General features: G+C 45.1%; 2 protein-coding genes and 1 long non-coding RNA gene across 5 annotated transcripts in view; 1 reads left to right on the plus strand and 2 right to left on the minus strand.

Moving 5' to 3' along the window:
• The window catches only part of CDADC1 (cytidine and dCMP deaminase domain containing 1), a 46,156-nt gene extending 43,960 nt beyond the window's left edge, over positions 1 to 2,196 (minus strand). Inside the window, exons 1-2 of one of the 2 annotated variants that reach the window (XR_003422109.2) lie at positions 1,992 to 2,196; positions 1,129 to 1,229 (exon numbers count right to left, since the gene is read on the minus strand). Coding sequence is in view for 1 of the 2 variants with exons in the window: in XM_015068887.3 (XP_014924373.1) it covers positions 1,129 to 1,229; positions 1,992 to 2,073 (183 nt within the window). In the remaining variant the exon portion in view is untranslated. The remainder of the gene's footprint in view (positions 1 to 1,128; positions 1,230 to 1,991) is intronic. The other variant, XM_015068887.3, reaches the window with a different exon arrangement.
• Positions 2,197 to 2,216: 20 nt separating this feature from the next.
• Positions 2,217 to 9,947, plus strand: LOC106971975 (uncharacterized). Of its 2 annotated transcripts, none has more exons than XR_003422111.2 (3): positions 2,217 to 2,454; positions 6,889 to 7,668; positions 9,586 to 9,947. It is a non-coding gene; the product is annotated as an uncharacterized LOC106971975 (long non-coding RNA). The 2 variants fall into 2 exon arrangements; XR_001429772.3 differs by having other exon boundaries at positions 2,230 to 2,454; positions 6,889 to 7,046.
• Positions 9,948 to 17,873: 7,926 nt separating this feature from the next.
• MLNR (motilin receptor) lies at positions 17,874 to 23,469 on the minus strand. The gene is made up of 2 exons (XM_027064816.2): positions 22,372 to 23,469; positions 17,874 to 21,632 (listed from the first exon to the last, which is right to left on the minus strand). Exons 1-2 carry the CDS (start codon positions 23,255 to 23,257, stop codon positions 21,244 to 21,246), a joined length of 1,275 nt encoding a protein of 424 aa, XP_026920617.2. The 5' UTR covers positions 23,258 to 23,469; the 3' UTR covers positions 17,874 to 21,243.
• Between the last annotated feature and the right edge of the window lie 1,578 nt (positions 23,470 to 25,047).

The raw sequence follows: 25,047 nt of genomic DNA on the forward strand, positions 1-25,047 counted from the left end.
CAATTGCATCTTAATTGTTTAAATGCTTAATTTTAGTCTCCGTTAGAAAATAAGAACCAAATCTTTTCTTTTTGTATCTCCAGTGGCAAGCACATAGCCATATCCACCATAATGAAGACATCAAAAAGAAAACGAAAAAGAGACGGTTATGAATGACCTTGTAAGAGTACTGTGGGAATTTAAGGATTTATAAAAAATCATTTTGTGGAATATGTGAAACAACCTTTCAGCACAATTACTGACAAGTTGGAAACTTCCATAAACAGATGCAGAATACAAGTACAATTTTGCAAGAGAAGAAAAGCACAAATCCTGTGCTTAAAAAAAGATGGAAGGAAAGTACCAAAATATTAAAAGCGATGTTGTCAGAATGGTAAGAAGCCATGGGGTAATTTTCCCCCTTTCCTCTTTTTCAAACAATGTCTTAAATGCTTAAGTAACCTAATACTACACTCCATATATGGCCTTGGTCCCCTAAAACATTGAGAACCTACCATCATGCCACTCAAAGCACAGAGGAAAATGATGAGACAGTAGCACCTTGCTGCCCAAGGGCTGGAGAAAGTAAAGCTGTAGAATGTCTGTGCTTCAAATCCACTGGCTTCTAGGACTATCTTTTTATACATTCCTAATCTGTTTTGATCACCTCTTTGAGATCCAAAAAAGAGACTAATTTAGGAACAAGAAATCAATTAGCACTCACAGATCACCTATTACAAAAGTAGATGCTAAAGGGGTATAAATAAGACATGGAAAAATAAGGTAAAATAAGACATGATTTCAACCTTCAAGTAATTTAGTTTGGTGGGAGAGGAGGAAAACTACTCACATGAAACATCAACTGTATACAACTGAATGATAAATTATGTAATCTAATTGTCCAAACCAACATATAAATACCATTAATATCTGATAAACATGGCATAGTCTGAGATGGTTAACAATTCTATTTTTAGATTAGAAAGATGAGCTATTACAGCCATGAGTTACAAATACCACACGAAACCACAAAAGTACTTTGCAAATTTTAAGGTTTTTGGTTTGTTTTTAAGTGTGACAGAAACTGAAACAATCAAATCTTAGACCACTGCTTTTCTAAGTGACAAAAACTATGTAAACAAAATATACCTGAGATTTTTGTCTTTGGGCTGTATTTACTGTTGGGAAGAGCTCCATCCAGAGACTGAGCAGAGTGAAAAGGTTGACTTTAGAAAGCCTTGGTATTTGACCTACAAAAGAGAGGCAGACACTTTAAAATTTTACTAGTGATGAAAATAGGAACTAATACTCAAGGCCGTTTGGGTGCTAACGCCTTAACTCAGCTGCATTAGTAGGAGGCAGAAAAAAAGGATACGCGGACAAGACAATCAAGGGCAGGAGACTGGCTACAACCTCACTTTCAGCGACCTCCTCTGGCACTTTTCAAACTTGGGCCCTTTCTCCGGCCCTCACATGTCAAGGGTAAAAATGGCACAACTGATACAAGTAACTATGGGAACAATCCAAAGGAAGTTATGAGAAGTCCCTGCATCTGATGTCGACGTGGAGCAAGCTTTTCTTTAAATTGAGGTTTGCAAAAAGGGCAGTTGAGGTGACCTTTGCTGGCAAGGCATTGAAATACAGGAAAGCGTCACGTGTGGTTAATTTGGAAATCAAGTCAAAAGCACGGAATTTTCAAGCTCAATACTCGAGATCCCAGCTCTAGGTCCTGAGAGGAAAAGGAAAAGGAGAAGGAAAAGGAGAAGGAAAAGGGGCGGGGGGGGGGGGAGGGGAGGGGTGGGCTGTGAGCGCGACTTCAAAAGCGGGTGCTGCCGGGCCAGGGGTTGGTTCCCCTGTGACAGAGGGAAGAAAGCGCCTAGGGCGGGAATGAGACGTCCCGGGGCAGAAGCTCAGGCGAAGAGGGGCAGGCAGGAAAAGCGGAGTTAGTCGGAGGCAGAGGCTCAGGGCAGAGCGAAGGCTGGGGTGGCAGCAGCAGGGTCCGGGACACTCACCAGTCATGCTGCCAGTCTGGGTGCTGACTGACCGCCCGGCCCCCGCGCTCTCCAGATTTTGCATCTGCCCTGCTTCTTTCATCCCAAGCCTAGCGGCCTCTGCTGCCCAGAATACCTCTCGCTGTCCGGCATGATCTTGGCCCCAGCGGCTCCACCTCTAGCCTCCTCCCAGCAACTGTACGGTAACCGCCAACTCGGCGCAGCCAGCTGACGTCAGAACTTGGCCGCCACTTCCGGGCGCCTTGTCTGTTGCGTTAGCGAGGCGTGGACGCGGTGACGAGAGGCTGCGCCTCTAGGGGCTGCCGGTTAGTTAAGAAGCGCTGGGCGATAAATCAGTTAAGGCCCGAATTTAGCTGTCTTCGCTGGTTTTGCTGAAGGCCAACTGAGGATGTTTTGGCCTGGAAGTCCCAGGGTGTACACACTCTAATAGAGTGATGAAGCCTGCGCAGACTTGAGAGTTTTGGTGAGAGAGTGAAGGGGAATTGAAATGGAAAGCTGCCCCATCGGTCACCGTCGAGATCTTAGAGAAGGGAGGAGGTGTTGGGGGGTTGGGGGGCGCGGAGCTGGGCGGCCCAGGTGGTTGCTACCATCAGTGATTGGACAGTCCTTAGGAACTCAGTGCCAGGGACAGCCATAGGGACGTTCTGATTTTCATCAAACATAAGATCTCAAGGGGTGCAATTGTGATTATGAAAAAGGTGTGTGTGGGGGGGGGAGTACTCCTGGGAAATATGAGAAGTACCTGATATTGTAGATTTGTGACCAGTGCATTTTATTTGATTACTTCATAAGTGTCCCAGGCTGGAGTCAAATTGAAGCTCCACCCTTCCTCCCCAGTGACTCAGAGCCCAGTTTCCATAACCAACCCCTTATGTTATCATAACTTGAAATACTGACAAATAGCAAGACATAAAAACTGCTTTTTGAAAGCAAAAGCTGAACATTATTAAAATACATTATCTTGTGAAGGACTGAAGGGAATCTTCAGTGATGATGGGTATGGCTATGGTTCCTTAATTTTCACTACTGTATAGTATTTCATTGTAGCTATAAACCACAATTTATTTATTTAGAATGGCTAAAATAAAAAGTGCTGACAAACCAAATATTGACAAGGATGCAGACAGCTGGCTATCTCATACATTGTTGGGAGGAATATAAAATGGCACAGACACTTTGGAACAGTTTGACAGTTTCTTATAAATATATGCTTGTCCTGTCACCCAGCAATCATACTCCTGGGTATTTATGCTAGAAAAATGAAAACTTAGGTTCACACAAAACTCTGTATATGAGTGTTCATAGAAAGCTTTATTTGTAATAGTCAAAAACTGGAAAAAAGCCAAACAACCTTCAGTGAATGAATAGACAACAAACTAGAGAACATCCTTGCCATGGAATACTGCTCAATAAAAAGGAAGGATACATGCATCAACTTGGATGGATCTCCAGGACATTGTGTTGAGTGAAAAGAAAAAAAAAACAGTCTTAAAGTGTTATGTACTGTATGATTATATTTATATACCATTCTCAAAGTGTGGTGATGGAGAACAGATCAGTGGTTGCCAAGTGTTATGGTTGGGAGAAGGGTACCACTAAGAGGTAACACAAGGTTGGGCACTGACTGGCACCGAAAATAGTGTGTTAAAAACTAGTGAAATTCAAATAGGGTATATACCTGAATTAATAGTTTTGTACCAATGTCAGTTCCCTGGTTTTCCCAATGTGCTATGATAATATATTATCATTGCAGAAGCTTAGAGAAAGGCACATAGGAACTCTCTGTTATTTCTGCAACTTGTTTGAGTTTTAAACTCTTTCAAAATAAAAAGATATAGCATCTGTATCATATATATGTATATATATGTGATTATATATTATATATTTATTAAATATATTAATTAAATATATTTATAATATATTTAACATTTTAATATATTTAATATAATAATATATTTAATATACATTAAATATATAGTGTATATATACATTATATATATATATATATATATAATCCTTAATCTCTACAAGTCAAATCTACCCTTTGAACAACCATTAGCTTTGTTGCTCATGTCCTTCTCTTTGGATTTCTGTTTTCATTCCATTTTTAGTCTCATAGTATTTCAGAGTAATACTCTGAGTAAATACTCTGATTATTTCCTTTACTTTCTTGCTAGTTCAGCCATATTTTATTTAGCATTTTTTAGTACTTTGTCACAAATTTTTTTGGGCTATCTTATCTACAATATTACTGGATATAATGGTTCTGCTGCAAAGGAGAATAAGGACTAAAAAGGAGTACAAGACAAATGCTACCTCAGTGCTAAGAAATGGGACAAGCTCAGTTCAGGTGAGCACAACAAAACCCAGCTTAATCAATAAAATGGTTTTAAAATCAATAAATAATTCTTTATATCAAGTGGAAAGCGCATGGACTTTGATGTCAGACAGATAAACTATATTCACACTCTAACCACCCAAGTTATTTACTAGCTAATTTATGAGTTAGCCGAGACTAAGTTAGCTGTGGGTAACAAATAACCACCAAATCTCCGTGGCTTGCCACAACAAAGGTTTCTTTCTGGCTCACATATGCTGCAGCTCTGCTCCTGTGGATTGGCTCTGGGATCTAGGCTAAAGGAGCAGCCTTTGGATATTCTTTTTTCCTGGCAGAAGGAAAAGAGATGGCAGAACTACATGATGACTCTTAGAGCAAGTCTCACGTCAAGCCAGACTCCAGTGAGATGGGATGTGTAATCCTGTTTCAGGGACATGCTGAAAAGGCAGGTACAGCAAATACCCTGACAGTAATGCAATATTAGTGAATTAAACTTACTAATCATAGATCCTTTGCCTGTCACTTCATGTCTTGTCAGTAAAAAGAACTCCCATATCCCCCTTTCCCAGAATCTGCAGTTTTCAACCTTTTATCACATTTGTACCATTTTTTTGTTATTCTGTTACATTTGCACACCTCCCCCACCCCATTCTTTTTCTGAATCACTTGAGAGTAGGTCACAGACGCCTTGCCCAATCCCCTCTTGAAAACTTCAGTATGCATTTCTACAAAACAAGGACACTGTAACACATGCTAATTCAGCAGTCCAAAACAGGAAATCAGCACTGATCGAACACTACTGTGCAATCCACAGACCCTGTTCAAAATTTGAAAAGTGTTTCAACGTGTCATTTCTATTCTGGTACAGCATCCCATTCAGATTCACTGAGTTTTGCCCTTCATTATTTTCCTTCAACCTGGGACATTTCCTCAGTCACTACTAAAGTCATTTTGCCTTCTGTAATTGATCAGTACTTTGTGAAGAGAAATTCCCCAAACTATGCTAACATCCTATACCAATGAAACCTCTACATGCCAACTGTAGCATTTATTGGTGAATCCCACATGAATTAATCACCATTTTTAAAAATGTTTTTAAATGTTTATTTTTGAGACAGAGAAAGAGAGCGAACGGGGGAGGGTCAGAGAGAGGGAGACACAGAATCTGAAGCAGGCTCCAGGCTCTGAGCTGTCAGCACAGAGCTCAATGCGGGGCTCAAACTCATGGACTGTGAGATCATGACCTGAGCCGAAGTCAGATGCTTAACTGACTGAGCTACCCAGGTGCCCCAATTAACTACCATTTTAATGGCTGTCCAGTTGTGATTTCTTATTTCCATAATTCTTCCTACATATAGTAGTTGTCATTCTAAAATAAGGAAGAGCTTTTCCCTCTTCCTCATTCATTCATTCATTCATATCTATATGGACTTACGATTCCCATTTTGTTCAATGGGCTGTAATCTGCTATTTATTTTAGTGCTCAAATTGTCCCATATTTGATGAAATCCTCAAGTTGTGTCTTTTATCCTTTTGATACACCCTCATCGATCATTGAGCACTTCTTTACATTCTAGTACAACAAGATGCTCCAGACTCATCTTCTACATTCTCCACACCAGACTTAGAGTCAACCATTTCCCCAAGGAGCCCTGGTTCCTTTCAGTGTTTAAAAACTAAGATCTAGGCAGTAAGTGTGCTCACTGCTACTACTATGTTATTACTACTAGACCCTCTGAGAAGATAGATCTAGAAAATATATTAGTATCTATATACATATATACATATACTCATGTATCTCTTTCAGCAGCTGTCTCTTTAAGAGTTCACAATGAGGGGCGCCTGGATGGCTCAGGTCCTGATCTCGTGGTTTGTGGGTTTGGGTCAAGCCCCACATGGGGCTCCGTGCTGACAGAGCCTGGAGCCTGCTTTGGATTCTGGGTCTCCCTCTCTCTCTGCCCACTAACACTCTGTCTCTCAAAAATAAGTAAGTGTTTTAAAAAAGCATTGACCCCTTCAATTCTGGTCTAGCACGTCAGGGTTATTTCTAGCCTATCCCTTTGCCGTATTTGTAAATCTCTTCTTGAACAGCAAGAAACCTCATTCCCATTATCCTCAATATAGTTTCTTCTCTTTTGCTTTCCTTCTCCCCCACCCCAATTCCTGTAATCTAATTTCCTTAGCACATTGATTGCTTCCTTGGCTTCCCCACCCATGCTGCTGCTGCTGCTGCTGCTGCTGCTGCTGCTGCTGCTGCTGTCACAGCCCCTTTGGCCTCTAAGGGAAGGGAGGAGAGGGGAGGGGAGGTAATGGGAGGCTATAAAATAGCTTTTGAGTGAATTATTCAGAGAGGGAAGAAAGAAGGAAGACATGAAGGGAGGGAGGGATGTACAGTGGTAATAGGTTTATCACAAATTTTCTTGAAGTCTAAATGGTCCCAAATAGCACAGTGCCTGGCAAAGCATAGATGCTCAATATCATTAATTATTGTCCTTCCCTTCTTTGTCTTCCATTTGTTTATTCTCTATAGAAAACCCAAAACTTCTCCTTTTATTCTAGGTCCTATTGGTTGGGAATACTAGTCCCAGCAGTGTGTTTATTTGAACAGAAACTTCTCACAACGAAACAAGCAGAGGTGGCATGGAGCCCATCATAAAGACGTGGCATCGATACTGGACTTGTTCCTATGCTGGTGTGTGGCAGAGACCACATACCTGGTTAGTAGAGAAAGTGTACCTCCCACTCAGTCTTGCTCTCTTACATGGAAGGCACATCATGACCAGTGACTGTCTTCTGCAAGCCTGGAGATTAGGTGGCCACAAGACTGATAGGGACTGCTGGTGGCCAGTGCACCCTTGTGGACAGTATTGGCCCTAATTTGGTCATTTTAAGCAAGGATGTAACCATAAACACCTGCGTCCAGAAATTAAGGTTTCCTAAACAATTCTCAGAAGGCAGTTCCTGGCAGCACTTAAACCCCAAGAAAGCAAAGAGAAGCCTGAAACAAAATCCAGATGCCTTTCACAGAACATTCGCTTTGTTATGGAGGGCAGTGCTGCCAAAGAGAAATGACCTCTCAGGCTTACCATACATTGTCCCAAACGGTGTCCTCAGAAAAGTAACTGTAGTGCCACATAGATTAATGTGCTACAAAGTAAGAATGTCCAGGAACCTTGGGAATGTCTGTGCTCCCATGAGATGGAAAGGATCAGCAAGCCCACTTCCCGTATTGTCTGTCCTGAGGCACTCTGCCAGAAGGCCATCCAACAGGTGCCTGGGCATCACGGCTCATATCTCAGCAACTTTTGGGTCCTCATTTGTGTGGCACCCTCTGGAATGGTTTGGATCTTCCTTCCTTCCTTCCTTCCTTCCTTCCTTCCTTCCTTCCTTCCTTTCTTCCCTCCTCCCTTCCTTTTATTTTTGAGAGACAGAGAACTGTGAGTTCATGACCTGAGCGGAAGTCAGATGCTCAACTGACTGAACCACCCAGGTGCCCCTGGTTTGAGTATTTCTAAATCAGCATCCTTGAAGAAGTCCTGTAATTAGACATGTTAGAAATCAACAGAAGAGACTAGAGGGACATAAAGGGAGGGAATAGAGAGGGAGTTGATGGAATATCTACTATGCATCAGACACCTTATGTAACAAATAATGGTAACAGAAGAGTATCTTACTGAGTATTTACTGTGTTCCGTTCTAGCTACTTTGCACATATTATTTACACCTTCCAACAAACTTGTGAAGTGGGTATCATTATTATTACCCCAACTTAGAGGAACGAAGACATTGAGTAACTTGCCCAAACACTATGGCTTGAAAGATGTGGGAGCAAGATATAAGTGTACGTTACTTTGTTTAATATAATTCTATGATATAGATGTTTATCATCTCCATTTTACAGATGAGGAAACTAAGGCCCCTGGAGCACCAACATCAGTATCACTCAGGAGCTTGTTAGAAATGCAGTCTTGGGCCCCAGTTTAGATCTATGGAGCCAGAAGCTGTACAGAACCACTGGACAGGACCAGAGGGCTCCAGCAGGTCTTAAACTTGCACATGGGTAAAAGTCACTTGGGGACTATGTTAAAACCCTGATTCCAGGGGCCAGCCACTAAAGACTCTGAGTCTCTGGTATTTAGCAGTAGTATTTTGGCGCTCTATAGAATTGCTTCTACCAAGTACCAAGATGATGTGTTTGGTATCCCATCATCTATCAACATTAGCTGATGTTAAAAATTAAGCAAAATGTTCAGACTAGTTAAGGAATAGGTATCAATGTTTTATTTAGTTCAGGGGTTGGCATGCTTTCTGTAAAGGCCCAGAGAGTAAATATTTTAGGCTTTAGGGACCATTCAGTCTCTGTTATATATCATGAAAGCAGCCATAAGCAATATGTAAATGAATGAGCGTGTAGATGTTTTCTAATACAACTCAATGAACACTTCCTTCATCTGGCTTATAACAGAGAATGTCCAGTGATATCAATGAGACCTAGTTCAGCATGCATTTGGGCATTGGAGCTTTAAATACTTGGAGAGGAAAGGACTCTAAGTAAAATAGCTGATACTATAGGGGAGGAAAACAATTTTACTCTACCCTTCTAGATTCTTGGCTGAGAACTCTCCCATCTCCATAATAAAGACAGATTAACAAGATAAAACAAAAAATTTCAATTACATATGTAAGGGAGCCCCTCAAAGATATGAGACTCAAAGCTGGCCAGGCAGTTGAGATTTACATACTGTTCTGAGCTAAGGAAAAGGATAGAGGTTTGGGGCTTCAAAGAGGAGGAAGACAATTCTCAGGAAGATGAGAAGAGTAAATTAAATGGTAAGCAAATGTTTTTCCTGCCACACAGATAAGTCTCTCAGATGAAAAAGCTTTCTCTGATAATGGCTCTCTTCCTGGTATGGGCGCCCTTTCTAATATTTTTAGGCAGTTAAGAAGGAGATAAAAAGCTTTTCCTGAGACTACCAGGCTTTGATTATCTTCAGCTCAAAATAATCCACATGCCAAAGTAGCATATTTTGGGGTGGCTTATTCTGAACCTCCTCAATACAATATTCCCGGTTAACTTTCTTCAGCTGAATCATAACACCTTTTCCACTGGGCTAGAAAATCCTAATCCTTTATCAGGTTCTTCAAGGTAACCTCTCACCTGCAGGGCTATAAATTGCCACTGCTTCTATCTAGTATGTTACAAATTAAAACCAACAAACAAACTTGACAAGTAATCCTCATTTTATCATTTTCCAGGTGTGCAGTAATTTTTCTCATTGGCAGTAGAAGAAAAAGCCCTGTGAAGTTCAGTACTGTTTGCTGTAAAGATTATCGTTGAAGACACAGTTTTCTAGCTTATAGGATGTTACCTTGGAGGACCCACAGGATAAATTCTCCTGTCTGCACTAAGTCATGTAACCTCCCCAATCAGACACCGGGAATGAGTTTCGTGTCCTCACTCTCTCTAGTATAATCTTATTTTATCTACACTCATTTGTACTTACTTCCTACTTTCCCCATTAACTTAATTTTTATCTTATTTTTGGCATTTTTGTAAATTGCCTTATGTTCTTTTTGGAATACAAATTTATTTAAATAAAGAGGATGTTCAAATTTGAGGATTCCTTAGTTTCATGTGCCTTGAGAAGAGGAAATGAAGCTGATATTTGCATACTCAGAAAAATACATATGATGTCCTTTATAGCAACTTAAATGTAATACACTCATATTTACATCATCACTTATATGACAAAGGTTGTATGTTCTTAGTTCACATATCACACATGCCTCACCTAAAGGGATCTAAATAATCTAGACAGTTATTCTGCAGTGTTTCTTTTTTGTTTTGTTTTTCAAACTTATTTTATTAAAAATTGTTAACGTTTATTTATTATTGAGAGACAGAGAGAGACAGAGCATGAGCATGGGAGGGGGAGACACAGAATCTGAAGTAGGCTCCAGGCTCCGAGCTGTCAGCACAGAGCGCGATGTGGGGCTCGAACTCACCAACCGCAAGATCATGACCTGAGCCGAAGTCGGATGCTTAACTGACTGAGCCAACCAGGAGCCCCACAAAATTCTTACTTTATTAGGTTGAAATAAGCTGAAAACTTTATTTTCCTCACAAAAAAGCAATATTTTCTGTATTATTCCTAGATAAACCACAAAACTTATTTTTGCAGTAAGACCAGTTTTCCCGGTTATGTATATAAATCAACATGAGGCAATAGATATAGTCATGAAAAAAGAAAAAGAAAATAGGGAAAACCAGACAAATCAATTATTAGTGTCTGTAGACTCGGGTCCTGTCTTCTGTGCAAAATAGTGCTTACCGTACATCTGCTAAAAAGCTGATGGCCCGGTTAGGCCATGGGCACAAGAGGATGCAAGCAGCAGCAGCAGCAAGCGTGGGGCAACAACGGCCCATTCTTCCCTTTCTCCCTTTTTTTTTTTTTTTTTTAAATTTATTTAGAGAGAGAGCAGGAGAAGGGCAGCACAAGAGGGACAGAGACAATCTCAAGCAGGCTCTGACTGTCAGCACGGAGCCCAACACAGGACTTGATTCCACAATCGTGAGATATGACCTGAGATGAAATCAAGAGTCAGATGCTTAACTGACTCAGCCACCCAGGCGCCCTGGCTCATTCTTCTATTTAATGGTAAAAGTAACTTATTTATTTACATCCCCTCGATAAACACTAAATCTACACAGAAATCCTCTGTAGGTGAGTGCTCGTTTTCTCACTTTCTATTAACCGCCATTACAGATTTTTAACAATACACTTGAAACACACTGTACTTAAGTCAGACGCTTTGTTGCATTTCATAAATTATTTTCCTCCTCCTTTATCCTCTGTGTCCTCAACATCTTTTTCTTCCAAGAAATGATCACTCAAATGCTGGTCATTAGATCACTGTCCCAAATGGCTTCAACCCCTCCCACAGGAGTGCCTCCCACAGGAATCACATACAAATGAAACTCTGCATTTTTAATACTATCTTCTTGGAGAACACAGAGCCTGCATAAGTTCAGACCATGGCCATTTAAGAGATGAGTGGTCAGTGACTAGCAGGTGAGTGGAAGGCCTGTAGGCAAATTTCCCTTCAATGATTAAGTGGCCTGGATACATCTTACAGCTTTACCTGCTAATAACTGATAAGGGGCATCCTAAAGCATTCTCTGAGATATTTTCAGTGCTTTCCAAATTAGCTTTAGGAAGCTCTGACACATTTATATATATATGTCTATCATGAAATCCAGGTCATGTTTTGCACTGAGTTATAATTCCCAAACCTGCAAGATTTGACCTCTGTTCATTCCGTGTTTGGGGTATGTTTTGTGATGCTTACATCCATTCTCCTCCGTCTTCATCCTGGGAAGACTCCATAGGACTTTAAGCGAACACAAACATTAGGAAAAATACAAAAATATCAGGCAGATATAGAGCATCCTAAATTGTAGACAGAAGCTCTTTATCTTTCTCTCTGCACTTGAGCCTCTGACGGTGAAGGTCCGCAGAGAGTAAGTCACCCTCTACATGTTGGCCTGCTGCTTCTCTGACACGTCTCAATGTGATCAACGTTGAGATCCCACGTCTTCAGGTAAGGGCTTTGAGAGGCTGACCTGGGAGTCTATCTTGAGTTACCGGATAATCTCTTCTTCCATGAGAACACTAAGTGTTTAGAATAACCTCAAAGGTTAGGAAATTCTATGTTAAGTTGGCAAGTCCTGCAGAACTTTCCAGAAAGTTTCACTTGAACTTCATGTTTAGTGGCCAAATTTGTGGCTTCCTCAAGTCAAAAATCTTAATAAAATTCACTATTTTCCATCACTTCATTTGTGAATGTGACACTGTAGTCAAGCTGCTGGCTGCCGTGAAGATGCCAGGCATTTGTTGCTGGATTTTTTCCCTCAAGGGCTCTTGTTAAGATAGGACATTTTTAAGAATGACAAATGAAACCAATGAAATAGAAATCTGTTAATATACTACAGAGCCAAATGCTTGACCTGCCATCAAACTATTCCATCTAGCATGTGTCATTCTTTATACCATCTATATATAAAACAAAGCCTTGCAAGAGCTCCATTTAAATTTCAAAAGCATCACATCTGCCCACCTATTGAGGAAGGCCCATTTCCTTCTGTTATTGTAACTTTCTTCACTTCTCTGAAAAAAGGCAGACACTATATTGTCAAATCCTAAAAACAGTTGCAGTGACCCTTCGAAAAAAGAACAGTCTTCCCCAGCTGTTCTCAATGCAACAGATGCCCCACAGTAAGCCCTGACTTTCCAAGAAGAGTGGAATGTGTTGGTACCCTGGGAATATTCTCTAAAAGCCTGGTGCACAAGACTTTAATTTTACCAACTCACTGGACACAACGCGTACCTGACCACATCACTACTCCATAATCAGGCCTCACCTTGTGTGTATGGAGGACACCACACCTTTTGGACAGAGGAAAAGACTGATTCTAACAAGCGAAAGGTAGTAGGATATGAACTGAGGACAATAAGGCTAGTTCACGCTGACTAAAGATTACCACATGCCTGACAGTGTGCAAACGAAGCACACTACATTCTATTATTATATATTACATATACATTGTAATAATTAATTAAACATTCTATTATAATACTGCAATGCACCAAGTTTTTAAGCAACCAGTCTCTGTCCTCACCCCAAATGTAAAGTAGCCTCCAGACACACATAGGAACTGTTATCAAGCCCCAGGCAATGTGCTAGGTGCTTTACATATATTTAAATACTACTTCATTATCCTCTATGGTCTCAGTTATCACACAAAGTTACATTTCTTCAGAATGAGAATCTCCCTTATTGTGAAGTCATTGGTCACTTGACTGTTTTATTTCATTAAATCCCTTTTGCAGAAAGGGAAAATAAATAAAGCCTTACAAAATTGTTTGTGTCTGTACATACACCCAGGAACAGGTTATAAATACATTAAACTTCTTCAGTTCAACACATTTTTATTACCATGTTCCAGGAGGTTCTGAATCATATGCTTATTTCCTCAGTTTTGTGGTTTTAAAAAACCATCAGTGTGGGTTGCAAATACTCAGCAAATAGCTGGTACATGCTCTCCTACTGCGGCAAAACAGGCTGGCTTGTGGGCACCCTGTGTGTATTGTTCAGCAACCGTTTCCTCTATAACTTACCATTTTCTGGCTCTTGCCCCGACATTCTGTTGAAAGACTTTCTAGGTTCCTTCCTTTTGCCATGACTGTGGCCTTTCCATTGCCCTTATTCTAGGGTTACCAGATTTAACAAATAAAAATACAAATAAAAATCTAGTTAAATTTGAATTTCAGATAACGAGTGATATTTTTAGTGTAAGTATATCATACTTATTAAACTTATACCAAAAAAAAAAATCATTGTTCATCCAAAATGCAAATTGAAGCGGGAGTCCTGCATCGAATCTAACAACCCTACTTCCTTCTCTGTCATCTGTGGTGTGTGACCCTCTGGCCTCTGAGCCTCCTTGAAACTCTCTTCTTTTGGGTTGTATCACATTTGTTGCTTTCCCTTGTTCTGCTCCTTCTGCCTGGTTCAGTGACTCTTGTAGTCTGTGTTGGGATCATAAGCATGTATCCGTAGGCCTCTCTTTTATCTCTATAAGCTTTCTCTTTGGTGAGGTCTTTGATTCCTATCACTTAGATCAGTGGATCTCAGAGTGTGATGCCAGACTAGGGACAGCACTGGCACCTGGAAACTGGACGGAAATGCATATTCTCAGCCTCCAACCCAGATCTACAGAATCAGGTCTGGGGTGGGGCCCAGCCATCTGTATTTTAAGAAGGCTTTCAGCTGTTTTTATTTTTTTTTTTATTTTTTAACTTTTTATTTTATTTTTTGAGAGACAGAGGCAGAGCGCGGGCAGGGGAGGGGCAGAGAGAGAGGGAGACACAGAATCCAAAGCAGGCTTCAGGTTCTGAGCTGTCAGCACAGAGCCCAATGCAGGGCTCGAACCCATGAACGCAAAATCATGACCCGAGCTGAAGTTGAACGCTCAACTGACTGAGCCAGTCAGGCGCCCCCAGTTGTTTCTGACGCAAGCTAAGTTTTGAGAACCACTGGTATAAGTGATCACTTGTAGCCTCTGGACTCCCAAATCTTTACTATTAGCCTCGATTCCACACCTAAACTTCCACCTAGCATTTCAAATTGTAGTGTTCTGTGGAATGTTAATAAAAGAAAGAAAAGAAAAAAAAATAAGTTGTATGGTCAAATGGGGTTTATGTGGTATTTCAGCATATCTTAAAGTTGTTTGACTATGGGGATCTATTACCAGGAGGTTGTGGAAAACACAACAGAGGGATGGCTTCATTGGAAACAGAGTAATCAAAATGGAATTCATTGTCGCCCCGGCTGAATCACCTCTACAACTCATTTCTTTCAAATAGCACCAACATTCTCCTAGTTAAGTAGGCTTAAAATATTGGATTTATGACTCATCTGCTATCATACCCAATCAGCCTCTGACTGTTAAGACTCAGTCATGGTAGTACTGAAAGGTAATAGACCTGGGTGACTTTTGAGGGTCGAGGAAGCTGCTGTTGCGGCTTAGCAGAGTCAAGGCTCAGAAGGCACCTCTTCACTGAGACGTGGAGACCAGCCCATCCACCCCAAAGGCAATTCTGGCTGATCTCAGTAACTAGCAGCAAGCTGTCCGGGGCAGCGGGTACACAGCTCCAGGGCTCCCCACAGAGCCACAGTGACATGAGGTCAAGCACTTAGGGATAGAACCCAAGAACCCAAGAGGGCCATGAAGAGCTGAGCAGGCCCGTCCTGGAGGAACTGAGCAAGAAGACAAGGTATTGAAGTAAAAGAAAATCAGAACATGCTTTGAAGAGCTGAAGACGTGGTAGATGACCCGGTTACTGAAATGAGCAGTCATGGAGAGTCTGAGGCCCATCGTGGCCTGCAAGTAGAAGGATCTCAGCATGGGGTGGCTGGGCCACACCCACACAGAGAGGTTCAGGGGACTGAAGGGCTGAGGAACCAGGGAATCACGACTGGACCACTGCCATGAGTTTCGGCCATAACATAAATGACTTTCATATGAATCCACCTCCCAAACCCACCTTTTGTATCTTTATTTACTATCTTTGTATCTCTTCTTTTATCCAGGGGTAAATATAGGGAAAGGGAGGCAAAGGGCAGGCAAGGGGAGCGGGGTAGGCGAGAGCGGAAGAGATTGCTGTAAGGGTGATCTTACTGAAAGTGCACAGCCTTGTCTGCACATTGGAATCATTAGAATCACCTGGAGAGCTTTAAGAGCTACATCTGGATCCAACCCCCAGAGAGCTTGGTGCCACTTTCTTGTCTCTGGATTAATGCTCCTCAAATTTTAAAATGCATTGGAATCACCTGTGGATCTTGTTAAACTGCAGATTCTGATTTAGCAGGTTTGGAGTAGGGCCTGAAAATCTGTATTTTAGCAAGATCTCAAGTGATGCTAATACCACCCGTCTGTGGATCACATCTTCTGCAGCAAAATCCACAGCAGAGGTTCTCAGAGGGTGGTCCCCAGACCACCAGAATCAGTATCACCTGGGAACTTGAGAGAAATGCAAATTCTCAGGCCCCCACCCCAGACCCACTGAATCAGAAACTCTGGGGGTGGAGCCCAGCCACCTGTGCTTGAAGACCCCCCTCTGGTGATTCTGATGCAGGCTGAAGTTTGAGAACCACTCTCATAGAGAATTTGCACAGGGAATAAAAAGCCAGAGGGAAGGGAGCTGATATTTGCTCTAAGGACAAAGTAATGAATTATCATGCAGGTAAGACAGAAACAAAGATCAGGTTTTGTTCTATTTACATTACAGTTAGGAACAAGCATAACCATTACGATAAAATTAAGACATCATAACTTTGAAAACTGCATGTATGTATTCACTTTAAAAAAAAAAGCTTTTTAAGGGGCGCCTGGATGGCTCATTCAATTGGGTGTCCAACTTCAGCTCAGGTCACGATCTCACGGTCTGTAAGTTTGAGCCCCATGTCGGGCTCTGTGTCGGGCTCTGTGCCAACAGCTCAGAGCCTAGAGCCTGTTTCGGATTCTGTGTCTCCCTCTCTGATCCTCCCCCGTTCATGCTCTGTCTCAAATAAATAAATAAAGGTTAAAAAAAATTAAAACAACAAAGTTTTTTAAAATCCCCATATCATCACAAGTAGTAGAAATTATCTGGGACATTTTCGAGACTAGCACACTCACTACAAAGATGAGAGGGAAGGAGATATCAAACTGTGGCCTTTTCTGCTGAGGGCTGCTTGGCCCCCCCAGGGTGTAGCTGGTACAGATGCAGGAAGACAAGGCAGGAAGGCTTGGCCCTGGTGATTAGGAATGGGGAAGGGGATGCCAGCTGCTCTGCAGCCACAACATTGCTGGGGCCTTTGGCCAAAGGAAGTGCTGAACCCGGTAATGTTACTGCTCTGGTGTCACACTTACCCCACAAGTGCGCTTTGCCTGGGTTACAGTAAATAACTGGCCCCAACCAGGCTCCCAGGCTCAGCTCCGCCAGTCGGTTTGGCAGGCTCCAGCTCCTGGGTACGTCAGTGCCCTTACCTCACCCTCTCGTCTTCCTCAGGGGCCCTTCCTTGACTCCCTTCAGCTCTGCTCCTCACTTGTGCCCTTTTGCTGCTGTTTTGTGTCTTCTGTGTGGTGTGGTAGCTCAGATCAGATGTCCCAGTCATCTATCCACCCAACCTGCGTCTTTGCCCCTCCACTGGGGTGAGGTTCTCGGACTCCTCCCTTGCCTCTCCCAAGTTGAGTTCAACACACGTTGTCCACCTCCAAGAGATGCCGAGGGGAATAAAACATGGTTTGTCCTTAGGGAACCGGTGTTACAAACTCTGGGAACCAGTCACCGGCAAGGTAACATGCTAAGTGCCAGGAAAGACAGTCACCAAGCATTGCAAAATTGCCTGTGTACACTCAGCTCTCCTGGTCTGGCTGCCACTTTTTAACCCTTAGTTGCACAGGCATCCATTCTTCTTCTTCTTTTTTTTGTAATGCTTATTTATTTTTAAGAGAGAGAGGGAGTGAGCCCGAGGAGCAGCAGAGAGAGAGAGAAGGGTATAGAGGACCTCAAGCAGCCTCTGCACTGTCAGCACAGAGCCTGATGTGGGGCTTGAACTCATGAACCATGAGATCACAACCTAAGCCGAAGTCGGATACTTAACCGACTGAGCCACCCAGTACCCCATGTCCATTATTCTGTAAAAAGTATGGGTTGTTTTCCTGAGGAGGCAACAAGTAGTGTCTGCCTCTGTCACTTCCTTATAGTTTACACAGAGCAAGGGACGTGCTGAGCACCAGGCCACAAAGCATGCCTGTGGACAAATGCTCCTGTGCTCCCAGGAGAAGACGGGGATTTTTGGAGGCTGCTCAGAGCTCATCCCCATGTATGTAATATTTAAGAGTTCAGAATCTTTAGAAGGTTGGCTCACAATGAAAAATCGCCTCAAGTCTATGTTTAAGGAAAGTCTTTATTTATTTATTTAAAGAGAGACAGCATGCACAGGGGAGTGGCAGAGAGAGAGTGAGGGAGACAGAGAACCCCAAACAGCCTCACGCTGTCAGGACCCTCATGTGGGGCTTGATCCCATGACCCTAGGATCATGACCTGGGCTGAAATCAAGAGATGGATGCCTAACTGACTAAGCCACTCAAGTGCCCCTAAGAAAAGTCTTTTTAAAGCTCCACTTATAATACTTGACCTGCACAACCATCCACACTTGTATCCGAAAAGCTTCTGCATACTGGCAAATGTTACTATTATACGTGTAGAAACTGTCAGGAGGGACCGTGTTCAAACATCTAACATGCTGCTCCCATGTCCCCTTGAAGACTTGTACAAGGGACTCTAAGTTCCCAGGAGGTGCTGTGCAATAGCTTCTTTGAACATTTCTTCAGAAGTGGAAATGTCTCATACAGAAAAGGAAGGAATGCGGCACCTGGGTGGTTCACGGTTTGTGGGTTCAGGCCCTGCATCAGGCTCTGGGCCAACAGTATGGAGCCTGCTTGGGATTCTCTCTCTCTCTCTCTCTCTCTCTCTCTCTCTGTCTCTCTCAAAATAAATGAATACACTTTAAAAAATTTTTTAAAAAAGGGAGGAATGTCTCTGTGGGTAACACTAATGTGATACTCTGCAGCCCCATCTGATGTAAGGGATTTTGTTACCCTGTGAGCTAAACCTGGGTTAGTCTTGATGATACATGTACACATTTCAAACAAAAAATGCCATTAAAAGGGTGATTGATTTGGACACCATCATTACATGGATTTCTCTTTCTAGTGTGTTCTGTCATACGCTAAATCCAGGCTGTCATATACACTTAGCATCTTAGTAAATATTTCCTGAATGAATGAATGAAACACAAACCCTTCCCCAAGGCTGATGCCTCACCTAACAAAAGCACTGTGGATTGCAGACAGCAGAGAGGGTTCGAGAGAAACTGGCAGGGACACCAGCACGTGTAGGGTGCCGGGAGTGGCCCTGGGGAACAGCCTCCAGGGAGGGTCCAGGAGTGAAAACCACACTCTGCAATGATCCCTGACCCAGCCACCCTGGGTCTTTCTAGGACTCCCCTCTCTTGTTACAGTCAATTGTCAATACACAAGGACACTCTTTGCTGGGATAGAGAACAATTTTAGATCTTAGAACAACTTTTCATATTTTTTTACCACAACCCACAGTAAAAACACATTTTATTTTCTGAACCAGGAATGATACCAGCCACTATATGATTGAAACAAGTTTCACAAGATGATAATTACCCTTACTACAAGTGATGGCCTGATTCCTCTATTCTCTTCTTGCCCCACTACTTCCTACAAAAAAAAAAGAAAAGAAAAGAAAAGAGACACAGTCCAGTGATTTCACAGTCTAGTGATGGGTGAGACCAGCATTTCAAAAACAAGCAAACAGTGGTCTGCAGGAGAGATGGGCCTCAGACATTCCATCCCAGGGTCCACACGACAAAAGAAGGGGGATCCTCCTCACTGCCATGCCTGGGAACACACTTGGGTCACAGGAAAGTGTGATGTAAATCCCTCATCTCTCTAATCTGACCAAAAAAGCTCAAAGGAGAGGCCTTTGCTTCTGTATCTGTAACATTTTACACTTAAAATATCAGTAAGGTTCTTAACCATGATCTTCCATAGGGAAGAGGCCTGGTCTGACTGCCCCAAAGAGACACTCACATGCGTGGAGAGACTGTGTGGCAGGAGCTCCAGCACGTCCCTACTTAGTGCTCCCAAGCAGAGGCAGTGGCATAAGGCTGGCACCTCCACTGTGAGAGCCCTGCTGTCTCAACAGTGTGGCTCAGGCCACCAGATTTCGTAAGAGTTCCTGAGGAGGGGGGATGGGGAGTTGGCTCTGTGGTAAGTCCAGGAAATGCTGGGTGAAACAACAATCTGGGGCTTCTGGTGTGATATGTGCTGTGGTGACTCTCAAGGAGGGGGCAGCTATGCGGTGCTTTCCCACCATATTTGACCACAGGGTCCTTTTTGCAAATAATCACCCAAAACTGCAGAATACAGTTTAGGGCCTGCTGCCCCCAGTGGCCACTATGTGCTTCTGCCGCTAGCTCAGAGAAACAGTGTAGAAGAGACACTTCTCTGCTGTACCAGTTGAGGGCAGGGCCAGGGTGTTAGCATCCTTTATGGGGACTTGAAGGCACCCCTGTGTTTAGTTAATTACATGGAAACGTGACAGAACTTTGTCAGCACGTTGAGCAGAGTCTCTCTGGTTTTCCCCTTTACCGTTTGTAGTTTACAACTCAGCACTCTGCGCCCTGCCCACCTCCAGGGGGCGCCATTCATATAGACCGTGGTGTGAACGAGGCCCCCTGGAGCTGGGCAACCGCAGCCCTCTGAAGACAGTTCTGTGTTTTAAACTAAAACACAAAACAGTTACAGAGCTGTTGGTCAGAATGCCCAAGACATTCTCCTTCACCCTTGACGGCATCCGTGGACCCTTGTGTTTTTTCACTAAGAGCAGTTTCTCAGGGTGGGAGTGGGTAAGAATCTTAAAGATTGGAGTTCGGACTCAGACCCACCAGTTCCTGTCTGGGAAATGTAAGATTTAGTTCCATCACCAGTAAAACAGGAATGATGACAACTCTTATCCCACCAAGCTGAGGCAAATCAGATCTTCATAAATGTCATTAGTAGTCACTCTGTCAAGAAGCCAAGTCCTGCTGCAGCTCCCTGCTCTCAGGCTTCTGTGCCCAGGTTTGTTACCTCACGGCAATGGCGCCCGGCAAGCCCCATGGGCAGTGTTGGGGACAAGTGGGTTGCAACACAGTGCATATGAACAGCAGTTCTGAAAGACAGTGTTGTTCCTAAACTCTGTGATTTGTTCTGAGCCAGGAGTGAGACGGCTGCACATTGGCTTTTACCCAGAATTCCTTTCACTTACTTCTAAACAATTTTGCTACCTTATATAGACATTAAGTAATTTCTTGAATAAAAACTCTTATTATCCTGGGTTCCTTGTATAGGCACCATGACGTGTATATCCAAAACATAAAAACAAAATACACCCCTGATCTCAGAGGTGACAATTTTCATGGCAGCATCTCTCTTATTACCCAGAAAATGAGCAATCCTATTTCCAAAGTCGAGGAGAATGAAGACTTAGAAAACCTCCCAGAGCACATTTTGTGATGTGGGATTTCGTGAGTCTGAAATGAACACCCTTGAGGGGGGGGGGAAATGGAAGGCGGTTCAATTGCATACCTTGGTTTTAAAAACGAACATCATGCTGACATGTTGTTGACATGATGTTGACATGTTGACCAATTTGCAGAATGTTGACCACTCTTCCCAACTCTTCCTGAGGGCATCAGTACCGCCTCCCGCCCCCTTCAGTCCTGATTTCCCTACAGACCTGTCTTCCCTGCAGTCTCAGCATTGTGGGACAAGGCGACTTGCTTGGCGGTACTGGTTGACGACGTCTGTACATTGGCGCTGGTCTCTGTGTAGCCAGCAGCGTCTCCTCCCATGTCCCCCTCGGTGTCCCTGCTTCGACAGAAACTTCTCTGTCTGGACTGTGTAGCCAGCAGCAGTTTCCAGGCCGCTGCTCTGTACTTCTTTGAAATGAGGTTGTAGAGGATCGGGTTGATGGATGCACTCAGATAGTAAAGTTGCAAAGCAACAATGTTAAAGTACTGAGAGAAGTTCATCATCCGGGAATCTTCCGTATTTATGTAAATGATCCTGCCAACGTGGAAAGGCAACCAGCACACTATAAATGCCAGAACCACCACCACTGCAAAACAAGACACGGGCACCAGAATTAGCTAAAGCATCCGAAAACAAACGAGGGTCCCCAAGATTCCATCTCAAGTAATAAGTAACAGCAAAACAAATTAGATACAGCTTGTACCTAGCCAAATCCCTACCCCGGAAAAACTACCAGGCTGCAGACAGCATCGATATTTGCTTTAAAACTGCATATATGTGTTATCAAGGCTGGACATAAACCAGAAGGAGAAATTTCTACTAACAAGCTGTTCTGGCAGGCTTCCTTCCACAAACCTACTTCAGAGACATGTTCTCTGTACTCCTTTGGAAAGAATTCTGCAACAGGTCTGCACAATCTTTGGTTTTTTGATATGGGTATGGTTCACTTTAGCCTTCAGGATAACTGAACGTTAAGTTAAAAAAAAATTAGCTTAATGTGATCTGCCTCGTCTTCTCAAGGGTACTGTGAATAATTCACATCTGCGGCATCTAACAGAGGCCGGCGGTTGGTTTACCCATCCGGATCAGCGCAGCTCACTGATCCAGCGGCTTTGGAAAATCATTTCGGCTTAGCTGACCCAGGCATCCCACCCTCGGGGGCATCCTGGGGTTACCCAGAGCTCTTGGAGGACTGGAGACGGTTTTCTCTGGAGACGGGAATGACACAAGGAATCGTAACTACAAGAGGAGCTGGGAGACCAGGGGAAGGGGACGCAGCCCGGACCGTGGGTTGGTGTGTTTGGAACAGACGTGGCGCCACTTACGCAGGACGCGGACCGTCTGCCGGTGGCCCTTCTCGCGCCCGGAAGCGGCCGGCACTCGTAGCGGCCCCCGGCTCCTCCACAGCTCCCGGCCAATGAGCCCGTAGAGGACGCTGAGGCACAGAAAGGGCAGGAAGAAGTAGGCGGTGGTGACCCAAAGCATGACGCGAAGCGCGCCTAGCTGAGCCGGGCTGGGCCGGCACTCGCGGCTGAACAGAGCCGCGGCCGCCGCGGCCTCGAGCCCCGACGGGGGGGACAGCGGTGGCGCTCGAGAGGACCCGGGGTGCGACGGTGGCGGCGAGGTGCGGGGCGAGGGCGTGAGCGGGGCGCTGCCGTTTAGGTCCGGGACCGCGTCGAGGCCGGGGTCCTGCTCGACGCCCACCAGGAAGAAGAAGGGCCCGGCGGAGAGCAGCGCCACCGCCCAGAGCGCGGCGATGAGGGCGCGGACGCGGCGCCGGGTGACGAGGACGCGGGCACGGAGCGGGCGGCAGATGGCGAGATAGCGCTCGACGCTGAGCGCCGTCATGTGCAGCAGCGTGGCGTAGGTGCAGCCCTCGCCCAGGTAGAGCGAGAGGCGGCAGAGCAGCTGCCCGAACACCCAGGGCCGCGAGCGCCAGAGGCGGTACAGGTCGAAGGGGAGCCCGAGCAGGATGAGCAGGTCGGATACGGCCATGCTGCCCAGGTACAGGTTGGTGGTGGTCCGCATGTCCCGGTAGCGCCCGATCAGCAGCACCGTCACCACGTTGCCGCTCACCCCGACGGCGAACAGGCCCAGGCACACGGCGGTCACAGGCACCAGCGCCTCCAGGGGGAAGGGCGAGCAGAGGCGCTCGTCGCACGGCAGCAGCGCGCCGTCCGCGCCGGCGCTGCTGTTCCAGGGGCTGCCCATGGACGCGCCGCGCCGGCAGGGCGCACGGACGCGCTCGGCGCCCTTCTGCGCCGCCGCACCTCCAGGTGCCCCGGGGGCTCGCCGCAGGGCCCCGCTAGCGAGGCGCTTCCTCGGGCAGCCCGCACGCAGCGGCTCACCCGCCCCTTCCCGCGCTGCCCGAGCTCTGCGGCCTCGCGCGCGGGACCGCGACTTTGCAGGGTCCGCTTTGAGGCCCTCCCTAGCGGGCGGCGCGCAGTCTCCGCCCCCGGCGACCGCCCGCCCCACTCCCGCCCCCCGCCCCCCGCCCGCGCCCTCTCTGCCCGACGCGTGCCAGGGAGCTTCCGTCCCCACCGACTGGAACACGGGAGGCGGCCACGGCGCACGAGTCCTGTCCCATCCGGGGAAGCGGTTGCGGAACCCCGGTGAGGTGGGTTACTGACCCCAGCGGAACGCGGGCGCTTTGGTCACTCGAGTACAGAGGGGGACCTTCTTAGGGCCCTCGGCTGGTGGCTGTGTTCAGGCGGTTAGGAAAGGCTGCCTCAATACTGCGTAACAGGAGAGGAGTTTAGAACAGAATCTAGAGTCCCTCCTGGGTTCTAGTTGTGCGTCTACAACCGAATGATCTCGGGCCAGTCCCAGCGTCGCTCAGCCCGGGTCTCCTATTCTGTAAGTGTTCGAGTAGGGATGGAGGGAGTTGACCGGATCATTTCACCCATCCCTTAAAACCCTGAAATCGGTGGGCGTGACCATGTCTACTGGTTTCAAAGAACAAGGGTTAAGTATTACATGTATATTTGAATGCTTAAATGCGTTGTGTTGTTCCTATGTACAAAATATTTTATAAACCAAAAAGCAGAGTATTTGCCAACACTAGGAAGAATTAAAATTCTGGGGAAGAGACTACAGCTGATGCACGAGTAGGTGCGTGGTGGTATTAATGACAATAGCTGATGCGCATTGCGTGTTTAGGATGTGTTTGGCCCCTTGCTTTCTATTTAACCCTCATGTCTGTGGGAGCTCATTTTATCCCTGAGCGAAGTGGGACTCACTGAGATCACACAGGTAGCAAGAGGCAGGATGGGGATTTGGACTGTGGTCAGCCTGATTCCGGAGCCTGCGGGCCTGATGTGCCACCAAATCAGCTCTACCCCAGTCCAGCTCCACCCCCTAGGGTCTTTGGAACCCTTTAGTCCCCAAAGCATCATAGATTGCTCTGGACCTTTTCTGCTGAGTTCTGCATCTCTGTGTGGATGGATACATGGCTAGCAGTTTTCCCACCCCTCCTTCTGTGGTTTTAAATCTTCAAGTTCTTCTCCCAAGGTTTACTTCTCCTTTCTGGAACTTGGAACTTCACTTCAACTGGAACTTGGCTTTGCCCTAGGGACACGTTTCCCCTGCTGGCTTAGAGGAGGGGAACCTGTCACCTTGTGCATCACTGCTGTTCCCAGCCGCCCTGACACCCCTGTCTCTATATCTAACTTTCTCTGACTCTGCCTTTTCCAGCCCCCTCCCCATCGCTCACCCTCATTCTTGAAGATTTTGGTGCCTGACCCTCGCTCTCAAGCACTCCTGATAAAAATCACACCACACACAGGAGTCTTGCAATGCGTCTGTCACTCCCCACTATGGATGAGCTGGTCTTCTAGTGCATTCCAGGCAGTGGCTCCTGTGGACATCCCTCACACCCGAGCATCACCAGGACCTCGTCCATCTCGGTGTCAGCCATCTGCTTTCTGAACTCCACCCCTGGCTTTCTAGCTTTCTCGCTTTCTCGCTTTCTCCAATACCTCAACTCTTGCAATCCTCCAGCC

Source organism: Acinonyx jubatus, chromosome A1, assembly GCF_027475565.1.
Source record: "Acinonyx jubatus isolate Ajub_Pintada_27869175 chromosome A1, VMU_Ajub_asm_v1.0, whole genome shotgun sequence".
NCBI classification, from domain to species: domain Eukaryota; kingdom Metazoa; phylum Chordata; class Mammalia; order Carnivora; family Felidae; genus Acinonyx; species Acinonyx jubatus.

What these genes read in the sequence shown, in the direction of transcription:
- MLNR (XM_027064816.2), bottom strand. Translation starts at nt 23,257, where the DNA reads ATGGGCAGCCCCTGGAACAGCAGCGCCGGCGCGGACGGCGCGCTGCTG. An exon ending in GCAGACGGTCCGCGTCCTGC is followed by an intron (nt 21,633 to 22,371) that starts GTAAGTGGCGCC and finishes CTTGTTTTGCAG; the next exon opens with TGGTGGTGGTTCTGGCATTT.